Here is a 24965-nt window from a genome sequence, read left to right as displayed (position 1 = left end):
CCACCACCACCACACCAGTACAACCAACACCACCACCGCCTCCAACAAAAAACCAAAATAAGACCACAGTAACACCGATCCCGACTCACCTGGCCGAAGAGATGACTCAGCAAGGACTGAACTGGACACCAGTTCCACCGAATCCGACTGCAAAAGGCACTGTATCATCTACACCGGGAAAGGCGGAACAGACTGACAAAGGAAAGGTTGTACAAACTCAAGTGCCCAAACCTTCTATCCATGCAGCACACTCAGATGAGCCTTCAGGCCGAAAGAATGTTCCTACTGACATTCTGATCACTAGAAGCCATATCGGACAGACAGACCAATACCCACCGGCCCAGATCCTCTTTGGAGGCCCAGTAAAATATAGAGTACCGGTACATGACACACAGTTCAGGGGTGCAGGAGGACTCAGGAAATCAAGTTCGGATACAGGTCCTAGACCATACTATCACCCGACTCCGAATTACCATTTCAGCAACTTAGGCCCACAACCTAAACCACCTAACGGGCCTGCACCAAGAGCAGTAATTCCTCTGACAAACTTTTTTACTGTTAACTATGCTCGACTTTTGACAAACTTTTTGCAGAAAGGTGGAGACCGTGTTGAGATTCAAGTAACCAAGGTGGAAGGGTTCCCACGTGTAAAAGTGACTACTAGCCACAACTACAACCCAGCTAAAACTGCTCAACCGCCAACTGAGACATCGACACATGAGGGTTCATACAAGCTTCCAACTGAGCAAGTACCAAAGGTGGGACCTGAGATACAACAGCCTTTGAGAACATACAAAAGAAAAGTACCAACAGCAAGGAAAAGTACACCAATGCACCTTCTTCTACTTCCCACCCCTGACTTTGCAACACAACCACCTCCACCAAAAGTCCAGAAATTCAAGTCCCTGACTGAGTTAAGGAATGAACCCATCAGTCCTCCGACAACGCAATTTCAGATACCTACTCAGAGAACAAGGAAGCCAAGATACACCATGTACATCGGCAGATCTACTCAACAACACACCGTGGCATCACCAATTCCACAGGAATCTGCTACCCAAGAACCCATTCCTGCAACCAAAATAATCTCAACTAATACCCCAGTATGGTGATAAAGATCTTGAAGATACCACTGATAAATATCTTGAAGATATTAGTAATAAAGTTGTCCAACAGCTAGAAGATTCGACAAATCAGGACATCCTGCCAAGTATAAAGAATATCAGAGTCAACAACAAATAAGGAAAGAATATCAATCAAGCATATATGGAAAACATGTCAGCTACAATCATGTTTGGAAAGCGTATCAATCAAGCATGTCAATTAACTCAAGACCGAGGATATTTTGCTAACGGTCTTCCACATTTTGTGCACAAAATTAATCTTCTGTAAAATCTATAAATAGTGCAATGCTTCCCTTATGTAAACCAACCAAGAAATACCACAGAATAATAAAAGTCTTTCATTCAGAAATTCTTCTTGGTATAACAGAGCCATAAAAACTCAAACGAGTAATTGATCCTTATTATTTCACATCTTTCATATCATTCTACAATGGGATCAAACAAAACAGCAAGCACTAGTGTACTTGCTCTTAAGGCTGAATCGTTACCAAATCTTATGAAGATGGTGTCAATTAAATAGACAGAATCCAATTATCTTCTCTGGCATATGCAAATTCTCCAGTTGATCCAGGGTATGAAACTCATGGATCACATCAAAGAAGATGCACCTCAAAAGGTCAGCATCAAAGATGGCGTGGAAGAATCAAATCCAGCGCTTGTTGAATGGGAAAATACTGATATTCTTTTAAAGTATTGGTTAACTGGCTCACTCACGAAAGAATTTTATCGCCCAGTTATAGGTATGAGCACGTCAAAAGAAGTATGAACCAAGTTAGAAGGAACTTATTTACAAGACAACAAAGATCGTGAAATGCAACTTAAGAGACAACTCCAGTTTCTAAAGAAAGGAAGTCTCAATATAAATGATCTTCTGAAACAATTCAAAAGCATATGCGACGATCTTGATGCCATTCAAAAACCAGTCCCTGACGAAGATAAAGTCTTGGCTTTATCAGAAAGTCTTGGATCTAGGTATGAAATTTTCAGCACTACAATGTTATCTAAACCTCCATTTCCTTCTTTTAGCCAGTTTGTTTCAGCACTACAACGATATGAGCTGACAACAAATTCATTCCACAAACAGTGGAAACATCGACCAAAACTTTGCTTTTGCAACAACTAATTCAGGTCGTGGTCGAGATTTCAAAAGAGGTGGTAACAATCATTTTAGCTCAAGAGGTAGGGGTTTTACACCAGCAGGACAATCCACATACCGTGAATCACATAGTCCAAATCGAGCATCTCAAAACAAAGAATCGAACTCCTTCAAATATACTCCAAAAGAAAGATCGAGGTGTCAGATCTGTAAGCGCACAAGCCATGATGCATTGAAGTGTTGGTTCAGATATGACCATGCTTACGATACAGATGAAAATCTTTCAAATGCTTTGGTTGCCTCTACTTTATCGAATCAAGTTATGGACCCGACTTGGTATACTGATAGCGGCGCTACCTCACACATGACCGGCAACTCAGGTAAATTTAAAACACTAAAGTCTTATCAAGGTACTGACAAGGTAATTGCCCGTAATGGAAAAGGTTTGAAAATCTCTCACATTGGTAATAAGAACATCACCTCATCTCTTGGAACAAATGTTTCCTTAAAAAATGTACTTGTTGTTCCACATTTAACAAAAAATCTCTTGTTAGTTAGTAAATTTATTGACGGCAATACATGCTCATTTGAATTTTTAGATTATGGTTTTAAGATAAAAGACTTGAGTACCGGCAAGATCATAGCAACGGGAAGTACAAAAGGGTATTTGTATGCTCTAGACACAGGGGGAGTACCAGAAGCTTTATCTGCGATTAAGACCGAGCATGTGTCTGTTGAGTTGTGGCACCAACGTTTGGGCCACGCAAACTTTAAGTTTTTGAGTATTTTAAACACGAATCAGTTAATTTCTATTTCTAGTTGGAACAAGACGTATAATGTTTGCAGTAATTTTCAAATTGGTAAAAGTTGTCGCTTACCGTTTCCACTTTCTAATAAAATTTCGTCTGATACTTTAGCTAAAATCCACTGTGATTTATGGGGTCCGATACCAATTGCATCACAGAAAAATTTTCGTTACTATGTTATTTTTATTGACGATTGTACTCGTTTTATATAGTTATACCCTCTTCGTCAAAAATCTTATTTTTACGATGCTTTCCCCACCTTTCATAAGATGGTAGAAAAGCAATTTGAATATAAGGTAAAAGTATTTCAATGTGATGGGGGTGGTGAGTTTACCTCTAATCATTTTCTTGATTATCTTCGTCAAAATGGAGTGATTCAGCAGATCTCATGTCCGCACACTCCTGAGCAGAATGGGGTTGCGGAGCGTAAACATAGGCAAATTGTTGAAATGGGTCTTACATTGTTATTTCATGCTTATATTCCACTGAATTATAGGACTGATACTTTTCTTACAGCTGTATATCTTATTAATCGTCCTCCTACTTCTAAGTTGAAGATGGAAACGCCATTTTTTAAGTTATATAAAATTTCACCCAACTATAATCTTTTGCGAGTTTTTGGTTGCAGGTGTTTCCCATACCTTCGCGATTATGCAAAAAATAAGTTTGGCCCCAAGTCATATCCTTATGTTTTCCTTGGATATAGTCAAATTCATAAGGGATATCATCCCTCGACAAGGTGTATATATATTTCTCGTCATGTTGTTTTTGATAAAATGTGCTTTTCGTTTCAGGTAACACCACAAAAATTGTCCGCGGAGTCGGAGTTATGTATTACTACGTACGACGACTGGATACATGCATCATCATCCTCACTACCATCTATACACAATCCATTTTCCCTTAGTACCACAGTTGAAGTGTCGCACCCATTAGCTATACAACCAATAATTAACTTTAGGGACCAAAATCTTACTATTCCACATTAACAAGTGTTTCAACCTAATATCTCTCCTCCATCCCAAATATCTTCAGCACAAAACCACCAAACACCTTTACCCCATTCAGAAGATAGTGTGACATCATTACCCATACCCATTCCAGAACTTGAAACTACCCCTCCAGAAGTGGTAATTACTACACCGGAACTTACTACTACCACAGAACTTGATACTACTACTCCACCATCACCTGTTTTTCACTCTCCACTACTAAATACTCCATCTCAATGTGAGAATGACAATTCGACAACTGCTTTGAATACATCCGCTTCCGCTACAATCAAGTTTGCGTCGTTGACAGATGTTTACAACCGTTGCCCACAAATAATTCTACCCGATTCATCTATTGTTACTACAGCCATCTCCAACTCTCATACAATGGTTCCTAGAAAAAAATCTAAAGATCAACTCGCACTCGTGGCTATGCATGCTCCACTTCCCATATAACCTAAAACATAAAAAATAGCCTTGAAAATTCCAGGATGGGTTGCTGCCATGAATGCCGAGTTATCATCTCTTCAAGAAAATCATACTTGGACTCTTGTTCCGCGTCCATATCATCAAAATGTTGTTGGTTCTCGCTGGGTTTTCAAAACTAAATTAAAACAGGATGGTACTGTTGAATGTGTAAAGGCACGTCTTGTTGCAAAAGGTTAAAGCCAACTTGAAGGTGTCGATTACGATGAGACATTTAGTCCTGTCATCAAGACTACAACAATCCGCACAGTTCTCGTTGTCGCTACAGTTTGTTCTTGGCCTCTCCGTCAGTTAGATGTAAAAAATGCATTCCTTCATGGTTATTTAAAAGAAGAAGTACACATCGAACAACCCCCAGGTTTTGTCGATCCTCTAAAGCCGAACCATGTATGCAAGTTGCATAAAGAATTGTATGGGATTAAACAAGCTCCCAGGGCATGGTTCGATAGGTTCAACCAGTTTCTTCTTCAACTCGGTTTCATTTGTAGTCTTGCTGACCCTTATGTGTTTATCATCCGATGTGACAAAGGCGTAATTATTATTCTGGTATATGATGACGATCTTATCATTACAGGTTCTTGTGCTTCACTTTTGTCATCCATCATTTGCAGATTAAGTGCTGAATTCGCGATGAAAGATTTGGGGGATTTAAGTTACTTCTTAGGTGTTGAAGTCACTAGGTTCAATGGAGGTATATATCTATCCAAAAATAAATATGCAAAAGAAATCCTTGACAGATCGCTCATGCATGACTGTAAACCCGTCCGCACACCACTTGCAATCAAGCACGATCTGCACCAACAATCTACTGCTTATGCCGACGCTACCGAATATCGTCGCCTAGTTGGCTCTCTTCAATACCTCACTCTCACTCGACCAGACCTTACGCATGCTGTTAACTACATTAGCCAATTCATGCATAAGCCTACTCAACATCATCTTCAAGCTGCCAAGCGTATATTACGGTATGTCAAAGGCACTATTGACTTTGGATTACGCTTTCTAACCTGCTCAAGTATTGATCTTTATTCTTTTTCGGATGCCGATTGGGTTGGTTGCCCAACCACTCCTCGATCAACAACGGGGTATTGTGTATATCTTGGTGCCAACTGTATCTCTTGGACATCAAAAAAACAGCCTACAGTTGCTCGCTCTAGCACCGAAGCCGAATGTCGCTCGATGGCTTCAACGGCTGCAGAAATCACTTGGGTCTGTTATATTCTTCGTGATCTTGGTGTTAGTCTCTCTAAACCTCCACTTCTATTTTATGATAACATGAGTGCCCTATACATGACTGTCAACCCCCAATTTCATGCTCGGACGAAACACGTCGAGCTTGATTATCACTTTGTCCGTGAAAAATTTGTTATCGGCCAGCTAATTACAAGATATGTTCCTACTACATCTCAATTGGCCGATATATTCACGAAATTTCTTCCGAAAAATGCGTTTCACTCCATCAGAAGCAAGCTCGGAGTCCTCTCACTCTCTCACTTGAGGGGGAGTGATAAGATATCACTGATAAATATCTTGAAGATATTGGTAATAAAGCTGTCCAACAGCTAGAAGATTCAACAACTCAGGACATCCTGCCAAGTATAAATAATATCAGAGTCAACAACAAATAAGGAAAGAATATCAATCAAGCATATATGGAAAACATGTCAGCTACAATCATGTTTGGAAAGCTTATCAATCAAGCATGTCAATTAACTCAATACCGAGGATATTTAGCTAACGGTCTTCCACATTTTGTGCACATAATTGATCTTTTGTAAAATCTATAAATAGTACAATGCTTCCCTTATGTAAACAAACCAAGAAATACCACAGAATAATAAAAGTCTTTCATTCAGAAATTCTTCTCATGGCACCTATCTTTCGACGAGGAGAATGATGTCACTGCAGATGTTACACCTTTGCGAGTCGTTGGCCCTGACCAACACTCGCGTTCGTTATGAATCTGTTAACTTGGAATTGTCGAGGTGCTCACAACGCCTTGACAATTCAAAAACTGCGTGACTATGTCCGCAAGTTCAGTCTGAGTCTCATATTTCTGTCAGAAACCTTATCTTCTGAGTCTCATATGTCTTTTTTGCAAAATTTGTTAGGATATGATAAGAGTTTCACTGTTTCTTGTAATGGCAGTAAAGGTGGATTATGCTTATTATGTAAATCCAACCTTAGTGTGACGATTCTAGTAGCTAACCAAAGTTTGATTCATGGGTATATTTTCTCTTTAGCCTCTTCTCCACCATGGCTGTTCACTGGCATCTACGGGCCACCTCATTCACAAGCTAGATGGGATCTTTAGAAAGATTTCAACTCGATCATCCCATCATATAATCTCCCATGGCTTCTCTTGGGAGATTTCAATGAAGTTCTTAACCAATTGGAAAAAAAAGGAGGGAGACCCGTAGGCACCAACCAAGCTAGCTTGTTCAAGGAAGTTATAGATACAAATGACCTTATCGATTTGGGGGTCCAAGGGGATCCGTATACCTGGACAAACAATCAGTTAGCTGAAAATAACATCATGGAGAGGCTAGATGTGGACTTAGCAATCATACCTGGCTGGACGTACATCCACAAATGACAATTCAACATCTTACACGAATTGCATCCGACCATGCACCAATACTGCTGAGAGAACAATTTATCAAACAACAGCGCTCAAAGAAATTCAAAATAGAACATCTGTGGTTCTTACACCCACAGATGAAGGAGGTGGTACTAGAAGCTTGGAACAGGTCCTACTCAGCTTCGCCAACGATCAATCTTATACAAAAACTGGAAGACACATCAAAAGCATTGCTAGAATGGAGCAAGGCAACATTTGTACACCTACCATCCCTCATCAAACAAGCAGAATGAGAGATCGAGCAGGCCCAATCCATCTGCGCAAGCTTGGCAGGCCCAGATCTACATCGTTGGTTGAAACATGAACACGATCTAAGGCATACACATTCCATGCTCGCAAAATGCTACGAAGTTTATTGGAAGCAAATATCAAGGATCCAATGGCTCCAAGAGGGAGACCTAAACACTACCTTTTTCCACACTAAAGCTACAATCCACATGCGCATTAACCATATCTCTCAGCTGCATAATGAACAAGGAATGTGGGTAACGGAACCGATAACCATCAGAAGGATGATAATAAACTTCTATACCAAACAGTATGTAGCACCACCAACAACTATTGACCATACCTTGTTTGATTGTATATCTAACAGGTTATCTCCAAGACAATGTGAAAGTTTAGTTCAGCCAGTAACATAGCAAGAAATTGAGAAAGCAATCAAATCAATTGGTTCGGAAAAGGCACCGGGCCCGGGTGGATTTACAAGTAAGTTCTACACTAACTTTTGGCCATCCATCAAAACCCAAGTTTTCGTCATGGTCCAACACTTTTTTGACCACCACTACCTAGAACAACCAATGAACCATACCAACATCACTCTCATTCCTAAAAACCAAAACCGATCAAAACCAAATGAGTTCAGGCCCATTGGGCTATGTGCGGTGAGCTACAAAATCATTGCCAAAATCCTAGTTGATAGACTACGACCTTTGTTACAATTCATGATTAGCCCATATCAGAGTGCCTTCGTTCCTAACCGAGCCATTCACGACAACATCGCCATAGCCACAGAACAATTCCACGATATTAGGGTAACACCACCAACAAAGAAGCCGAAAATTGCCCTAAAATTGGACATCAGGAAGGCATACGATAGTCTGGACTGGGGTTTCATTAGACTGACCTTGGAAAAGATGGGGTTCCCATCGACGTTTATAGAATACATTATGTCATGTGTAACATCAGTCACGTACTCTATCAACATCAACGGTGTAGCACTGATAGACACATTTTTGTGTCTGAATTGTCCTCGATGTTTGTATTGTTAGAACTCAATTTTTGTACTAATATTGTTTTTTTATGTATTTTTAGGAAATTAACATTTTCGAAAAATTGGCTCGAAAAAGTGTTAAAGGCACTCCGGAGGACACATACTATTCAGACTCGCAGTTTTGGCTAAGGGGCACACTAGCTGCTATTTGCACCCAATACACCCCAGTTGTTAAAAGGACCCCTACAGTGGATAGGGGGCGACCTTCTTCTTCACGGTTTGAGAAAAATTTGGCGGGAAAATGTTGTTTGAAACTCCGGTAACATGCAGACTTCTCAGGGTAGATTTTGGACGTGATTTTATGCAATATTTTCGTGTATTTGGTTTGGTGATAGTCTTCTACAACCAAACAGGATATTTGGTGGACTTAAACTCGAAAAGAAAGAAAGATATGAGAAGATTTCTCGTGAACAGGGGAAGTAATAAAGACTTGATATTTTGTGATATCCTGAATTGAATTGGAGCGAGATTTCTTAAGATTAAATCCTGGGAATTGGTTGGAGATATCCCGTTTTGACTAAACAGGACTGGTAAGTCAATTTGATTCGATAAACTTGGGCTGTATACGTGGATGCTACAAAACAGAGAGGGAGACTTACTCGGGATTTTCTGAGATATTCCGGGAAGATTTTATGTGTCTGTAACGTGTTTAACTTCTTCTAGGATGTGTAAGAATCTGTGCGACATCTGTTATCTGCAAGAATACGCGTGAAAGAGGAGAAAAAGGAAATTATTTCCTTAACTGGCAGAGGAGAATAATGTGATTGATGACGGATTATTTGGAGTTATTACGCAGGATATGTGGTGCTGTGGGGTATAAAAAAGAGTTATGGTGTAGCAGAGAGAGGTTATGGAGAGTTAGGGGTGAAGTTCTGGTTCGAAGAAGAAGCTGCAGACGAGTTCTGCACTTTCAGGCGAAGAAGAAGACGATGAACACTAAACAACATATTTAGACAGTCGCAGAAACCGTTGCCTATAAATTCAAATCCAATAACTTTGTAACAATTTCTGTAACAATTATTTCGAGTTCGCAACAGTCTGTTAAGTGTTTCTCTGTAACAGTGGGTTCTGTAACAGTTATATCTGTTACAAACACACTGCTTTTATACCCTTTCCTCTTCCAAGTACCTTTTTGAGCAATGAAATCAACTTTTGAGTGTGTTTCCAACCTAATGAGCTAAATCCTATCACCAGGACGACGGAGGAAGCCAAACTTCACGAATGCAGTAATTATATTAATTCTTTTTATGACTAATTGCACAGTTATTTAATTGAATTATGATAATCATTGAATAGTTGTCATTTCAATTGATGGGTTATGCTTGCTTGATTGTTTTGATATCCCATACTTTAGATTTACAACCATTAATTTTGAAATATACTTTAGGGAATGAATTAGAGTCAATGAAACTTTATATTATGAGCTATTATTGTTTAGAATTGGTATTTGAATTGCATGAAATTGAAGTCTGGTGGAATCCTGAGTCCCGATCATCTCTTCATCTTGCCATCTCTTGTATATATATTTTCTTATTTTTAGTATTTTCCATTATTTAAGCCTAAAATCAATTTCAACAAAGTCCGAGTGAACGACAACCTATTTACCACTATCTAAAATTCGATCAAGCACAGGGGAGTATCAAACCAACAAGAGGCCTCCAGCAAGACGACCCGCTATCCCCTTACATTTTCATCTTATGTGCAGAAGTCCTTTCCACAAACCTGGGAGTACTCGAACAGCAACGACAAATACAAGGAGTCAAAATTTCGAAAACTGCACCTTCAATCTTACATCTCATGTATGCTGACGATCTACTCATAACATGCAATGTTGATCACAACTCCTTCATAATCCTACAAAACTTGTTACAACGGTACTCCACATTAGCGGTTCAAGCCATAAATACGGAAAAATCATCTCTGGTGCACCATCCAAAGCTCCATCCGGATGCGATACACCAATTGCAGCAGACATTCAACATCAACACCACTGTTGAACCACCAACTTATCTAGGAGTCCAATTCAGAAATGGCAGACTATCGACTCATGTGCATAGAGAGCTACTCAATCGAATAGCAAGAAAGGAAAATGGTTGGATAGCTAAGTGTGTTAACCAAGCGGGCAGACTTGTTCTCATTAAAACGGCCTTTACACCGACGGCGAATCATATTATGCAGGTGCAACAACTTTCGGTGGAAGTCCATGACAAGATAGATCAAATAAAAAGGAACTTCATTTGGGGCCATGACAAGGAAACTGCACCCTATTGGATGGGAAACAGGCACACAACCAATTTCAATGGGAGGGTTAGGAATACGAAAGAGCAGGATACACAATCAGGCACTCCTAACAAAAACAGTATGTCATATACAACAACAACCTATTTCGGTCTGGTACTCCATGTGCACACCCAAATACTTCAATGCTCTAAACCCCACCATCAATATCCCAAAAACTCAATCATCAGCCAGTCACCTGTGGAAATGTTTAGCTAACTTGTCTATTGTTTTGCAGGAACACGTTTTCTCCCAAATTGGAGATGGAAAGGATGCAACACTCAACCAAAGGTGGATCCCATACTTACCACCAACCATCCAATCATCACTAAGCCACCACCTATCACAAAACACCAAAGTTTCATATCTCATCGACCATCATTCAAACTCATGGAACCACAGCCTCATCTTCAACACCTTTACACCCCAAATGGCTCAACACATCATCAATATATACCTCCCAAGGGAACACCAAAGGGACAAAAATATCTGGTCTTTTTCCAAGGATGGGAACTACACCTCCAAAACAAGATACATTTAATTCAACAACCCTCCAACAAACACCCAACAAAACCAAAATCACAATCAAATACTTGTGGACTATAAAGCAATTTGGAAACTACTATATCCACCCAAAATCAGACTTTTCTTGTGGAAAGTCGCAAACCACGGTCTGGAAACATTCAAAAAGTTTCATAGACTCAACATCACCACCATGAATACCTGCCCTATATGCAACAACTCGAAAGCAATATGGAAACTGATCACAACACACCTGGCACAAAATCAGAGCAACAACCAACGTAATCAACAAGGAAGCAGCAACGGAACACGAACTCAGGGGATGCGATAGCAACAACAACCAAGCAACAATCAAATAGTGCCCCCAAACAACTTACAAAAAGTATTATCAAACAGTTACAAACCACCAACGAGGGCACTATTTGGATTCACAATCTGGCTGGCTAGAAATGCGAGGGTGTACAAAAGGCAACTACTCCTGTGCAAACTTACCAAATCATCATGGTTATGTTTGAAGAATACCAATGGGCGCAACAAAATTCTGCACCAATCATGGCGAACGGACCAACAACGACACGACAACAACAACCGAGTACTACATCAACAACCATTTACATAGGCTGGACAACAGCGAAACCACAATGGATAAAGATCAATACCGACGGAGCTTCAAAAGGCAATCCGGGACCGGCGGGAGCAGGAAAAATATGCAGAGACAGTAATGGGAATGTACTAAAAGCTGTGTGGCAGCACCGTTGGGAATAACATCATCCATATTGGCGGAAACATGGGGACTACTGTTAGCAGTTAGAACGACGACCCAATATCAATGGCAAAAAATTTGTTTTGAAGAGGACTCTCAAGCGTTGGTATCACTCCTACACTCTCATCAACAGAAACCACGGTACCTGGCACAAATGATACAAGAAATTGGACAACTCCTAGAAAGTATCCCACAATACAAGATCACACCCATTCTACGGGAGACGAATCAAGCTGCGGATGAACTGGCCAACAAAGCAGTCAAAGACCAACTACAACAAACAACGACATGCTGGGAACATACTTGTCCAGATTTCATCCAACAAATTGTTTTGAATGATAGAATATGAGTTCAGTTTCAAAGGGTTGTAACCAACAGATATTAAATAAAGAACCCACAATTGGGGGATACCATCAAAATTGGGGGATACTCACAGTTATATAGGATTAGATTTTGGTTAAGGGGTTCTTTTTTTAGTGATAAAAAGTCAACAATATCCTTCACTTTAATATAAACTAAAAAGAAAATGTTAAAAGTATCCCCTCATTGTTTTTCACGATCTCTTGTTTTCTACTGCTGCTCCTCTTCTTCTTCTTCTTCTTCTTCTTCTTCTTCGCTTCCTCCATAACTTCTTCAATTTATCATCAAGTAATCGACGATCAAAACCACTCAATACAATGGCTTCGGTTAGAAGGTGATTAGTGCCCATTTAATTTCGTATTGATTTGATTGAATTTTGATGAGTTTTAATCAAAAATTAGGTTAACAGAAGAGCTGTCGGTATTGCTTAGGGTATGAGCGCAATACCGACTGTGACTATCGGAATTGATTTGATTTTAAACGCAATACCGACTGGGACTATCGATATTGGCCGGTTGTTGAAGAAAATACCGAAAGTTCTTTCACCTAACTAGTATCTGTTTTCAGAACCAACTTCAGGTGTAGACAATACCGAAAGTTGTTGAAGACAATACCGAAAGCTTCATAAACTCCACTTGCAGTCTTAAATGCCATTTCATCAAGGCCTTCGTGAATCATAGATGCAGCTACAACGTATGTTACTCCAATCCATTTTTCTTTTGAATGGATTGTTGTCATGTCAACTGTCCTATCTAGTCATACACGTCTTTTGCCTTCTGAAATTTGAGCCGGAAATGTTCCTCCGAAGCTGGAGCACCTATCCTTGTTACGTGATTTGGAATTTATATCTAAAGTTCTGAAACATAAAATTAATATCTAAAGTTCAATCTTAATATATTTGGGGGATACCCAAGGGTGATTTAGTCATTATCTTTTATTTTTGATAAGAGATTTTTTAAATTACTTCATAATTTATTTATTTTTCTTTCTTGAGTATCCTCCAATTTCTGGTGGTATCCCCCAATTATGGGTTCTAAATAAATATAAATGGTTACCCTCAAAAAAAAAAAAAAAAAAAAAAAAAAAAAAAAAAGTTGCCAGTTGCCAACTTGCCACAGCATGAGCAAAATCCTCCTAATACCCAGCTTGAATCCTAGCCGTTGATCGAATCTATAAGCATTGAACATCCCTCTTCCATCTTCACACTCCCCTGTAAAGAAAAGTCACAGTAGGGTTTTGGAGGGGTTTTAGTAATCACCGCTAAAAACAGCAAATCAACTCCATCCTCTCCAATCGAATCCCTAACTTTCTTCAATTATCTCAGCAGCATAAAACCCTAATTATCATTAACCCCCTGATAATGCTTTCTCTGTCGTAAGGTTATACAGACGATGTCAGCTCTAATAAGAAGATCAACAAACCCTTTATTATCATCTACACTACTCTCTCTCAAACACAAAAAATTAGGGTTAAGAAATATTTCCGATGGTCCTATTGTTGCCGGAACAAAAATATTAGAATCATTTCAAGAAAAATTTGAGGTTGGGAAACATGTAATTAAGTATGAAACTGGTAAAATTGCTAGGTTCGCTAATGGTTCTGTTGTTATTTCTATGGAAGAAACCAAGGTTTTATCTACTGTTACTTCTTCCAAAGGCGATGCAACCGGTGATTTCTTACCCTTAACGGTATGCATATTTCCTTATCGGCATTAGTTGTTCTAGTTTCATTTATGGTGTTTGCATAATGCATAAATTATTTGACGAAATTGCGAAAGTTGTTTATGGAGATGTCATGTTTTTTTTTTTGAAAAGGTTGATTATCAAGAGAAGCATTTTGCACAAGGGGTAATACCTACTACATTCATGAGGAGGGAGGGTGCTCCAAAAGAACGTGAACTTTTGTGTGGTCGTATAATTGATAGACCAATTAGACCGCTTTTTCCTGCTGGTTTTTTCAATGAGGTTCAGGTGTGTTCTGGCTGTCTCTCCACATTGTATCTTGTCTTTCGAGTTCTTTCAATTCTAAGCTTTCTGTGGTATGTCATTTCATTGTTGTATTCCTGTTTGTAGGTAATGGCAAGTGTTCTTTCTTCTGATGGAAAGCAAGACCCAGATGTAATGGCAGCTAATGCAACATCCGCAGCTCTTATGTTATCTGATATTCCTTGGGGTGGTCCTATTGGGGTTGTACGTATAGGGAGGGTCGATGGACAGTTAATTGTCAACCCTAGCATGGACGAGGTATCTCTCTAGATGAATCACCTTTCTTTTTTGTTGTTTCACCGGGTTGTACTCTAGGTAGTAACATGTTGGGAACTGCTTTGCATATGGATGAAGACATGTAGTGTTGCAATGTCGGTTTCAGTTTGGCCTATGCTTGCTTAAACCTTGTTTGCACAAATGTCTGTTCAGATTGTGACTTACTTCAATTGCATATATTGCAGCTTAATTTAAGTGATCTCAATTTGATTTATGCTTGCACTCAAGACAAGACTTTAATGATAGATGTACAAGCTCGTGAGATTTCAGAGAGAGACCTGGAAGCAGCTATGCGGCATGCGCATCCACAGGTAGGCCATAAGAAACTCTTATTGAGAATCACAAGAACGTCTCATCATTGTCTCTTAAGTTTTTATTAATGCATTTCTACTAAGAGGGTCGAGTTTTCAGGCGGTGAAGTATATTGAACCCCAAGTTAGATTGGCTGCAAAAGCTGGAAAGCAGAAGAAAGATTACAAATTATCCTTGGTAACGGAGAGGACACTAGAAAAAGTCAAGAACCTATCTGAAGCGCCAATCGAAGCTGTTTTTACTGATCCAAAATATGGGAAGGTGCAATCTTATCTTCTTCTTTGTCCTTCTAGAAATAAAAGTTTTGTTAGATTTTGAAGACCCTCCTGTCTTTATTTTACTTTCTGAGTAATGTTATCAGTACATAAATTGTTCAACCCGGAAATGGTAATATTTCATGGATACCTCAGTTCACAATTTTGGAAATGTTGGTAAAACAGCAGTTGTGAAAACTCATATGATTTTGCACTCAAAAGGCACCTATTGATGACCTTGAGGCATTAAAATTTTTCTTGGTTCGGCTAACTTTGTCTAGACAATTGAAGACTGTTGGATAGTCACTAGTACGTTTCATGAGAGTACATGATAGCAAACCTTATGTCAACTTGCAGTGTACTATTTGGACATCTATGACTTGTCATCTGTGTAACAACGTCATTTTGTTTTTCAAAATTTTCCTGTATCGAAACTTGTAGTCATGTCGGATGCAGCAACAGCTCTGCTAGCCGTTAAACTTTAGTATTCTTGCAGCTTAGTTCAATTAAAGCATGAAGAAATAGAAGAAAAAATATAGATAATGTTTTTTCTTGAATATAAGCCACTTTTATTTTCCTACGCACAATGTACATGACATGAACCTAACGCTAACTTCTGTGCTCCCTTATTTAGTATTTTTAGGTCGCTGTGCCAGACAACTCGTACCAGTTTCAGACCTCGACACGCTTAACCTAATCTTTGTTGTTTCTTGCAAAAGGCGCTTCTGTTGATTTCATACAGACATGTACAAAAGAGACCTTTATTCTTCAATTCGAAAGAATAGAGAATTTGGGGTTCCAATAATTTTCCCCTTACCCTATGCCCAAATGAGATGCTTTGTGGAATGCTTTTTATTTCAGTAATTGGCGCTAACTTAAAAAGTATTTACTGTTCTTCATCTCCTTAATATTACGTATTCTTACATCCAGTTTGAACGTGGAGAAGCATTGGATAAAATCACACAAGATGTGAAAAGGTTACTTCAAGAAGAATGTGACGAAGACAGCTTAAAAGTTCTTCCAAAGACAGTAGACACAGTGAGAAAGAAGGTAAGTTTTACCACCTTGTAAAGGTCACATGTGAATTAGGTTTGGTTTAATATCTTTACCACCCATTTGTTACTGGAACAATCTATCGTGAATATTTTCGCAATAATGCTGAATATTGTGTATCTGGTAATCTTATAACTTTAAGCATGTAAGTATACTTTCTCACATCTCTGGCATCCTCCTTTTGCTTTCACTTGTAACAGGGAAGCCTTTGAAACTTAATACATTGGCAAAAAGGTCTTGGGTTTGAATTAGTGTATGTGGTTCGACAAGACTTTTAGCATTATCCCCGTGCTCAAAAAGTCATGATAAGTGGACATAGAATGATCTCTCACTTGAACAACTGTATCTTAATTGCATGTCAAGTGGACCTTATTGTCAGAGTCTGATTTTTCCTGTCATCTCTGCTACTTTATTTGTCTATTTCATCCTATAGGTAGTTCGCAGACGGATTGTCAATGATGGACTTAGAGTTGATGGGAGAAATCTTGATGAAGTTAGGCCCGTTTATTGCGAAACTGGTAATTTACCAATATTACATGGATCATCAATTTTTTCTCGTGGAGATACTCAGGTGAACTACCTTCATTTCATCTCTCCTGTGTTGACATCTTAGATTGAAATTTTAATTGTAAATCAAAATCTTAGGTACTTTGCACCGTGACACTTGGAGCACCAGGAGATGCTCAACGCTTGGATTCTCTGGTTGGCCCCCCCAGAAAGCGCTTTATGCTTCACTATAGTTTTCCGCCCTTCTCTATTAATGAAGTCGGCAAACGAGGTGGCTTGAATAGGCGTGAAGTTGGGCACGGTAGGATCTTTCTTTTCTGAATACGTTTGGTATGCATAAAATTCTGTTAAACACTGCAAGACGTGGCCGAAAAGGTAACAAATTGTAGAAACTCACAACAGAGTCTGTATCTCGTCTGTTTGAAACCACTTATTGTGGTGCTTCCGACTGGGTTAACAATCTTGTTTGCGTCTGTGTGAAAACTTTTAAAATTGAGTTTTACTTTATAAGTGTGAAAGTCCCTACCCTTAGATTGTTCAATGTTCCTTTACTTTGAGACCGTAGATAATGGTTTTTGTGTCTCCTGTTTTCTCGCTGATTGGATTGTTAACAGCTAATTTAGTTTATGAAGAAAGATGGCAGAGCAAGTTTCCCGTGTTTCAGTTCCGCTGATGTTTTTGTTGCTTGTAGGAACTCTTGCGGAGAAAGCTTTGCTCGCTGTTTTACCTCCTGAAGATGAATTTCCCTATACTGTTCGTATTAATTCAGAAGTCATGGCTTCTGATGGTTCAACCTCTATGGCCACCGTGTGCGGAGGTAGTACCCTTCTCTTCTTTTTGTATGTCTCTTTTCTTTTATACATATACATGATATGTTGATATGGTTTACTGCTGTGATACATTAAAGGGAACCTGAGTTGCACTTAGTGTGGTGCTGAGTATGTATTCTCAGACTGGTTTTCTGTTCTCTGCAGGAAGCATGGCTTTAATGGATGCTGGTATACCACTACGTGAACATGTGGCAGGTGTTTCAGTGGGCCTAGTTAGTGAAGTTGACCCATCTACCGGATTGATAAAGGATTACCGCATTTTGACAGATATATTAGTAGGTGGTCTTGTTCCCAGTAAGAAGTGTTAGTTTTGTGGTTACAGCTTATCTGCAGAATGTTAAGTTTTTTAAGGATCTGTTTATGTCGACCTGAATGCTAGATATTTCAGAGTCTCTTGCTTTGGCTTTGGTTAATTTAAATTTGTTTTCCACAGAGTTGCTAATAGTGGCTTTCACATATGGGTTGATTAGGGTTTGGAAGATCATCTAGGAGATATGGACTTCAAAATTGCAGGCACACGCAAAGGAGTAACTGCAATTCAATTGGATATGAAACCTGCTGGAATTCCTTTAGATATCATCTGTGAATGCTTAGAGCCTGCATTAAAAGGTCGCCTTCAAATTCTTGACCACATGGAACGAGAGATTAATGCTCCCCGTACTCAAGATGATAGGAACTCACCGCGATTAGGTTGGTAGTTCATTTTTGAATGTATTTTTTTCAAGAAATCTATTAGAAATAGCAACATATAGTTTCAAGTTTATGTTGTAAGTGATTTGTGGATTACCACTGATTAGCTGTTGGTTGTAGTTAACCTGAAGTACGACAATGCTTCCCTTCAACGCTTAATCGGGCCGCAAGGTGCTCAAAGGAGAAAAATTGAAGAAGAGACAGGTATAATGTAATATGGCTTCTGAAGATTATCCTCGTACAAATTTGATTCGATTTTTTTATACAAAATCTTTAACCAACTTATTACAAGAGATATGGGATTTGTGATCCTTTTCTTTTGTTACTCCTCCTAGAAGGTTCTTGTTGAATTTGGTTTCAAACAAAGGGTTATATGCTTTGCCAATTTCTAATAGAATTTGGTGCATATTGTGTTTAATGTATGATTCTTGACCACATGCTGATGCTCTTTTTATTTCCTACACCGGTGATATGCATCATAAAAACACCGCCTTGTTTTATGCTGTACTTGGTATGTTAGGTGCACGGATTTCTGTCAGTGATGGAACTCTTACCATACTCGCCAAGAATCAAACAATTATGGAAAAAGCTCAAGAAAAGGTATTCCAATACTGATTATGTTCGTCGTATATGATACTAGGTTGCGGAATATGAATTTGATTTGCTGTGTTCAAATGACAAAAAATCAGCCGTGTCAATACGTATTTACACGGACACGCGTATTAATACTCCAATACTTCAAGATACAGCTCTGTTGGAAAACTGACTAAATTATTAAATATCAACAGCTGTCAAGATAAATCAATACCTTAATATTCGGGAACTTAGATATTTTACTTGATTCTATGAGAAATTTTAACTTTAGTAACAAAATATTAGTTCCAAATCTTCCACTGATCTTGCTCTAGACTTTCTCCCTTCTTATCCCGACTTCTTCTCTACAGTGAAGTTTATGTAATGCCTTTTGGACTAATCATACATATTATACGCATATATCTTTCAAATTCACTACCTTATATAGTTATATATCTATGTTAAACTATTAAATTATTATATTGTGTGTGTCGTGTCCACGTATTTTAGTTTTTAAGTTGTCGTGTCGAAGTAGCGTATTGGATACAAGACACCGACACCGACACCGTGTCCGTGTCATTGTAATACAGTTATTTATGAAAGTTAAGATGTTTATTTGATGCTTTTCTTAGAACTCTCTTTTTGTCAGGTCGATTTTATAATTGTAACACAGTTATTTATGAAAGTTAAGATGTTTATTTGATGCTTTTCTTAAAATTCTCTTTTTGTCAGGTCGATTTTATAATTGGACGCGAGATTGAAGTTGGAGGGATATATAAAGGTGTTGTAAGCTCAGTCAAAGAATATGGTGCTTTTGTTGAGTTTAATGGTGGTCAACAAGGATTGTTACATATCTCTGAGTTGTCATACGAACCGGTATGAGTTATGGAGGTTTTTCCTTCAGCTGTTCATATGGTTTTTGTGTTTTCAGTTTTTAGTTACTTCCAGTCGTCGTTCTTGCCGCCCTTTTCTCTTGTTGGAGATACACTTCTTTGCCCTTTTCTCTTGTTGGAGATACACTTCTTTCCTCGTCGTAGTTAACAATCCCTTAATACAGTTTCTGGCTTCAATGGCATTATGGCCTTCTTTTCAGCTCATATGTTTAAGTGTCTTAGCTAAGTCTGGATGTTGGCAATTTGACGTTTTTTCTTTTTTCCAGGTTACTCGGGTGTCTGATCTAGTATCTGTGGGCCAGCATCTTACATTAATGTGCATTGGTCAGGATGTCCGTGGTAATATAAAACTGTCTCTGAAGGCAACATCACCCCGAAATGAAGTGAAGAATGTAGGACTACAGGGTTCTTCAAATCCTACAAAACAAACACCTGCTGTCTGGGCTTCTGTTGGAGACATAATCGCCTGCCAAGAAAACTCAGAAATTGCCCTCGAGGATAACGAGGACCAAAATCAAGAAAGTTCTTCCTTATCGTCACCATCATTTGTAGTTCGAAGTGCCGCTGAGTGTGACGAATACGAAAGTTCATATGGTGCGGACAAAACATCTACTCTGCAAAACCAGGAGAGTTCAACAGCTCCTGATACCCAAAAATTTCTAGAGTTGGCATCGGTAAAATCTCCACAGAATCAAAATGGTGAACTTGAATCATTATTCTCCAATACATCTCTCTCCACCCTTAAAAAGCTTAACGGCTCAAAAGCCACCTCAAGAAAGCAGAAAGAGAAAACTGTTGATTCTTCTTTTGAACATAAACATGAAAATGAGAGCATAAGCAGCACCGGATCTGCAGTTAGTTCTTCTGGAAAAGGTAGTTTTTTCTCCTTAGCGTCATTATCATCTCTAATCCAAGTGGCTACAGAGCGTGACGAAGGCAGAAGTTCTTCTGGCGTGGATGAAACATCTGCACAGAAAATTGTGAATATTTCTGGAGCTCTTAAAATCCCTAAAAAGCGTAATGGCTCAAAAGTTATTTCACGAAAACTGAAAGAGAATACAGTTGGTTTGAACTCCTCCGTTAGTGCAGATTCTCTGAAGTTGGGTGACAAGGTTGCTGCCAAAGTTTTTCAGGTTCGTACACATGGGGTAATCTTTGATTTGGGAGGTGGAATTCGTGGAATGTACAAATTTGAGGTGCGTGTTTATTGGCATTTACAGCTTAGTATTTATTTGTTTGTTTTCAATATAGTTAGACCCTGATAGCTGATGCAAAATTTTGTGTGGCAAGTTGGGGTAGCACTTAGTACTCGACAGACTATTTCATAATTGGTTCTTTTTATGTGTGTATATGCACTTTATACATATGCATATTTTCTATCATGAGTACCTGAAGTTAAAAGAATAAGTTTTTTAATTTATTTTGCTGCAGTCTGATGGAAGGAAAGACTTTGAGGAAGGCCAAGAGGTGCTCGTCCAATGTTCTAGTTTCTCGGATAAGGGAATACCAGTAGTTTCTTTGTTCAAAGATGACTAACGGGACCATTTGGAACCTGGCAATTTCTTGCAGAAAATAGATTAGTTAAGCTAAGCTGTCTATGTTTATTAATAAAAGTAGTGTTGGAATCGGGCAGATAAATACATAATAAAAGTAGGGTGAATCTTGTTGACGAGGTTAATTTTTGAAAGATGTCAAGAGGAAGCTGAAAATCTAGATGGTGCTCTCTGTTGCTTTCAATTCGTTATAACGTTCATACATTATGGTTATGCATTGACATAAATCGAAGTAGAAAGACTTGTGTAAATGGTTGTTTCTCTTCTGTAAGCATGGTTTGTTATCGTCTCTTGTTGGTTGTAAAGCTTTAATTTGATCGTTACTATTGCACAATAGTTAATTAGTAAACCGTTATTTTTAGTTTATACCAGCCTCGTTTTGTAGTCTCACAGAGAAGGAAAGAAATTCAAAATGAGGTTTTCAACTAAACTATAAGATTTTACATTAAGAACCATACTGATCTGGATAATTGGTATACATGTACTTTCCATGTTTAAAATGGGGTCATAGCAGCTGGATGAAAAGAAGCATGAATAGCCTCATAAACCGTGATGCGATCATGTTATATATAGTAGCATCAAATTTTGTACAGCAGTTCCTGCATATATTTGACCTTCTTTTTGAGGTTATCTACTTATCTTGCATATAATAGGGATCCATCAAAGGCAGTCGCAACTGAATGGGAGGAGTTGGCATTGAATCGATAGCGCTGGTCTTCACTAAAATCATTCAGCTCCATCCTTTTCTCATCCATAAAAGGTGGATTTGCAGGTAACGGAAGCAGCTCATCTTTTTGTGAAAGCATATGTAGGATTGTTGACATTGACGGTCGCAACGAAGGTACTTCTTGTGAGCACAAAAGTGCCACTTGCACGACCCTCAATATACCCTCTTTGATTTCTTTTTTGTTATCATAGGCGTGCATTGTCAATTTTGGATCTATTATTTCCTCCACTCTTCCCAGCTGGAAATGCTTCCAAACCTGTCGCCAAAAAAGTTTTAATAAAAAAAAGTAGAATCGATTTTTGTTTGTCAGAACACTTCAAAGTTCAAACGCATGGCGCATGGACAGTGATGTATTTATTGTTTTTGAAACAAATGAGGAACTTACAGTTGTAACGAGGCTGTCAGAGTAGTCGGAAGTTTTGCCTCTGGTATTCTGCCTTCCAGTAACAATCTCTATCAAGAGCACCCCAAAGCTATAGACATCTGCCTTTTCTGTTAACTGCCCATGCGCTAGGTACTCTGGTGCCATATACCCACTGCAAATTCATAAGCACAACTTATACGCACCCTAAAGATCCTTTTCTTATGTGAACTCATATGAAGAAAAAAAAAATAGTTCCCTTTCTAGTTAGTTCCCTTCATAATGTACTAAAAAAAAAAATAGTTGCCTTTCTCTTTCTCTAGAATTTAAAGCTCAGTGAAAATGTGGCTCTTACAGGGTTCCTGCGATGGCAGTACTTATGTGGCGTTTATCTTCTTGGAAAGATCTTGCTAATCCAAAATCAGCAATTTTAGCTCGGAGCTTCGAATCCAACAAGATGTTGCTGCATTTTATATCTCTGTGTATGATCCTAATCTTTGCATTCTCATGAAGGTATACCAATCCTTCTGCTGTCCCAGTTATTATGTCAAATCTCTTTTCCCAGTTCAGTGTCATTCCTCTAATTGGATCTATCATTTCAAATAAACATAACAAAAAGTAAGAGCTCAAGGTCTCATAAGAAGCCAAGTCTACTGAGAATCTAACAAACGGATTCAGCAAGCAGCGACAGTACCATATTTACTAATGTCGATGATTATTACGCGAAAGAATTTGTTTAACTACCGAAGATAAAACGATCAAGACTCTTGTTTGGGAGGAATTCATAGACAAGAAGGCTTTCTGGTCCTGAACAGCTGCAACCCAACAATCTCACAAGATTCTTATGTTCTACACAACTAATAATGTGAACTTCGTTGTAGAAATCTGCTGCTCTGTGTTTATTGTTAAAGAAAAGTCTCTTCACTGCTATCTCTCTTCCGTCACCCAGAACTCCCTGTCACAAAAGCAAGTAGATAAAAAATACAGACTAATATTAAGATAAATTGATTAAAAGAATGGTCTTCCACTTGATCTTCCAAGCAGCTCAAATATAAAAGTCATTAGGGTCAAGGACGAGAAGCCTACTTTATTTGATGTAAATATCTTGGACATAAAGGAATGTTACCTTGTAAACAGTACCAAATCCTCCCTGCCCAAGTTTGTTGGCATTGTTGAAAGAGCCAGTAGCCTTCTCAAGGGTAGAGTACTTGAAATTCAGGCTACTGTTCACAAGACTTTTCACCATTTTAGCGGTATTATCTGAACCTGAAAAGCAAACAAAAAGAAGGAATAAATCATAGAAACTAATTGGAGTTAATCTTTTCTAAGCATGTTTAGAAATTGCTTAATGTGTACCTCGTCGTTTCCTTTGTATTCTTCTTCTCCTCCAAATGTACATTCCGACGACTACCCCTACCCCCACAACAGCCAACGAACTCAAAATCGAGATCACCAACACTCCTGGGCTTACTGCAAAGTCATCAGTAGATATCCAAAGTCATGTCAAGAGTGCAGTTTGGTTTTATGACATCATATCCCCTTAACTAATACAATGTGGAAACATTAACTACTTGTATAGTACCTTTCAAGCTTTCAGTTGTTTGTTCCTTGTTAAGGAAATCTATGTCTGAATACCTCATAAAGCATCCCGTCTTAAGTGCTCGTCCTTCTGACCAAGGCATACATCCCACCGTTAAGGCTGATGCTTCCTGCAGACATGCTTTGCATGAGCTAGGATTGAGAATTTTCCAGCAATCCGCAAGAACATAAACTGACTCATTTCTTGAAGACAATCCTTTCACTTCAGCCTTTGCATAACCACCATCTCGTATTGCAGCAGCAGTAGTATCAAGCACAGCCTTCGTCGCCAAATCCTGGAAATTTTGTCCCTTTTGAGTAGAATTCCCACAAACAGCCTTATCATTAGGACCCGTAAATTCGTCAAAGAAACTATAATTTTCTGCCCGCATAAAGCAGCCGTCAAGGAAGACCATTCCTCCGTTATATGGGTAACACTGTGGGAGAACAGTACGTGCTTCTGCATAGCATAGCGTACAATCAAGCGATGATAAGTCACCATAACATTGACCATATCCATAGTTACCATCAGGTCCTGTGCCAACAATAGCTTGTCCGTAGCCTTTTGTTTTGATTTGATCACTGATATTCGCCATTGCAGCAATGAAGTTGGGGACATATATGGTAGTGTAGTGTTATGTTCTAGTTGTGTCTCGCATCTGATTTCGACTGTTTCTGGTCTCGGTTTACTTAATGTAGTTTCTACTAATAGAGATATTATAAATAGCAAAGCAAAAAACAACCGTGCCATCTTTTCAATATATTTCCTGGGTTTCGACTTCCTTTCCTGTTTGAAATATGATCAAGTAAAGGATGTTATCTCTGTAAATTGTTATATCTAGTAGACAAAAGAGAACTCAAATTATATGGACAGTAATTCTCAAGCAAGTAAGGTGTGCTTAAGGCCATTCTACCATAGGGTTGCTCTCCATATTTCACCACTAGGAATCCCCACCACTGAGGGGTTTCTTAAACGACTGCTACCTCCAAGGGGTTTCTTGAACTAATCGAGTTAAGTCGACAGACATATTTT

General features: G+C 38.7%; 2 protein-coding genes across 2 annotated transcripts; one reads left to right on the top strand and one right to left on the bottom strand.

The window, feature by feature from the left end:
- The first annotated feature begins 13529 nt into the window (after positions 1-13529).
- LOC113300130 (polyribonucleotide nucleotidyltransferase 2, mitochondrial-like) lies at positions 13530-21637 on the top strand. The gene is made up of 16 exons (XM_026549315.1): positions 13530-14028; positions 14155-14310; positions 14413-14583; positions 14787-14912; positions 15013-15174; positions 16098-16217; positions 16654-16791; positions 16866-17028; positions 17419-17544; positions 17702-17832; positions 18028-18247; positions 18368-18451; positions 18768-18847; positions 19553-19696; positions 19980-20909; positions 21145-21637. Exons 1-16 carry the CDS (start codon positions 13732-13734, stop codon positions 21247-21249), a joined length of 3153 nt encoding a protein of 1050 aa, XP_026405100.1. The 5' UTR covers positions 13530-13731; the 3' UTR covers positions 21250-21637.
- A 7-nt stretch (positions 21638-21644) lies between these two features.
- Positions 21645-24708, bottom strand: LOC113300131 (cysteine-rich receptor-like protein kinase 2). The gene is made up of 7 exons (XM_026549316.1): positions 23937-24708; positions 23711-23824; positions 23481-23620; positions 23099-23309; positions 22710-22944; positions 22379-22529; positions 21645-22249 (listed from the first exon to the last, which is right to left on the bottom strand). The coding sequence occupies exons 1-7, from the start codon at positions 24526-24528 to the stop codon at positions 21902-21904; spliced, it is 1791 nt and encodes a 596-aa protein (XP_026405101.1). The 5' UTR covers positions 24529-24708; the 3' UTR covers positions 21645-21901.
- Positions 24709-24965: the final 257 nt, after the last annotated feature.

This window comes from Papaver somniferum, chromosome 7, assembly GCF_003573695.1.
Source record: "Papaver somniferum cultivar HN1 chromosome 7, ASM357369v1, whole genome shotgun sequence".
NCBI lineage: Eukaryota > Viridiplantae > Streptophyta > Magnoliopsida > Ranunculales > Papaveraceae > Papaver > Papaver somniferum.
This window is presented reverse-complemented; position numbering and strand designations above follow the sequence as displayed.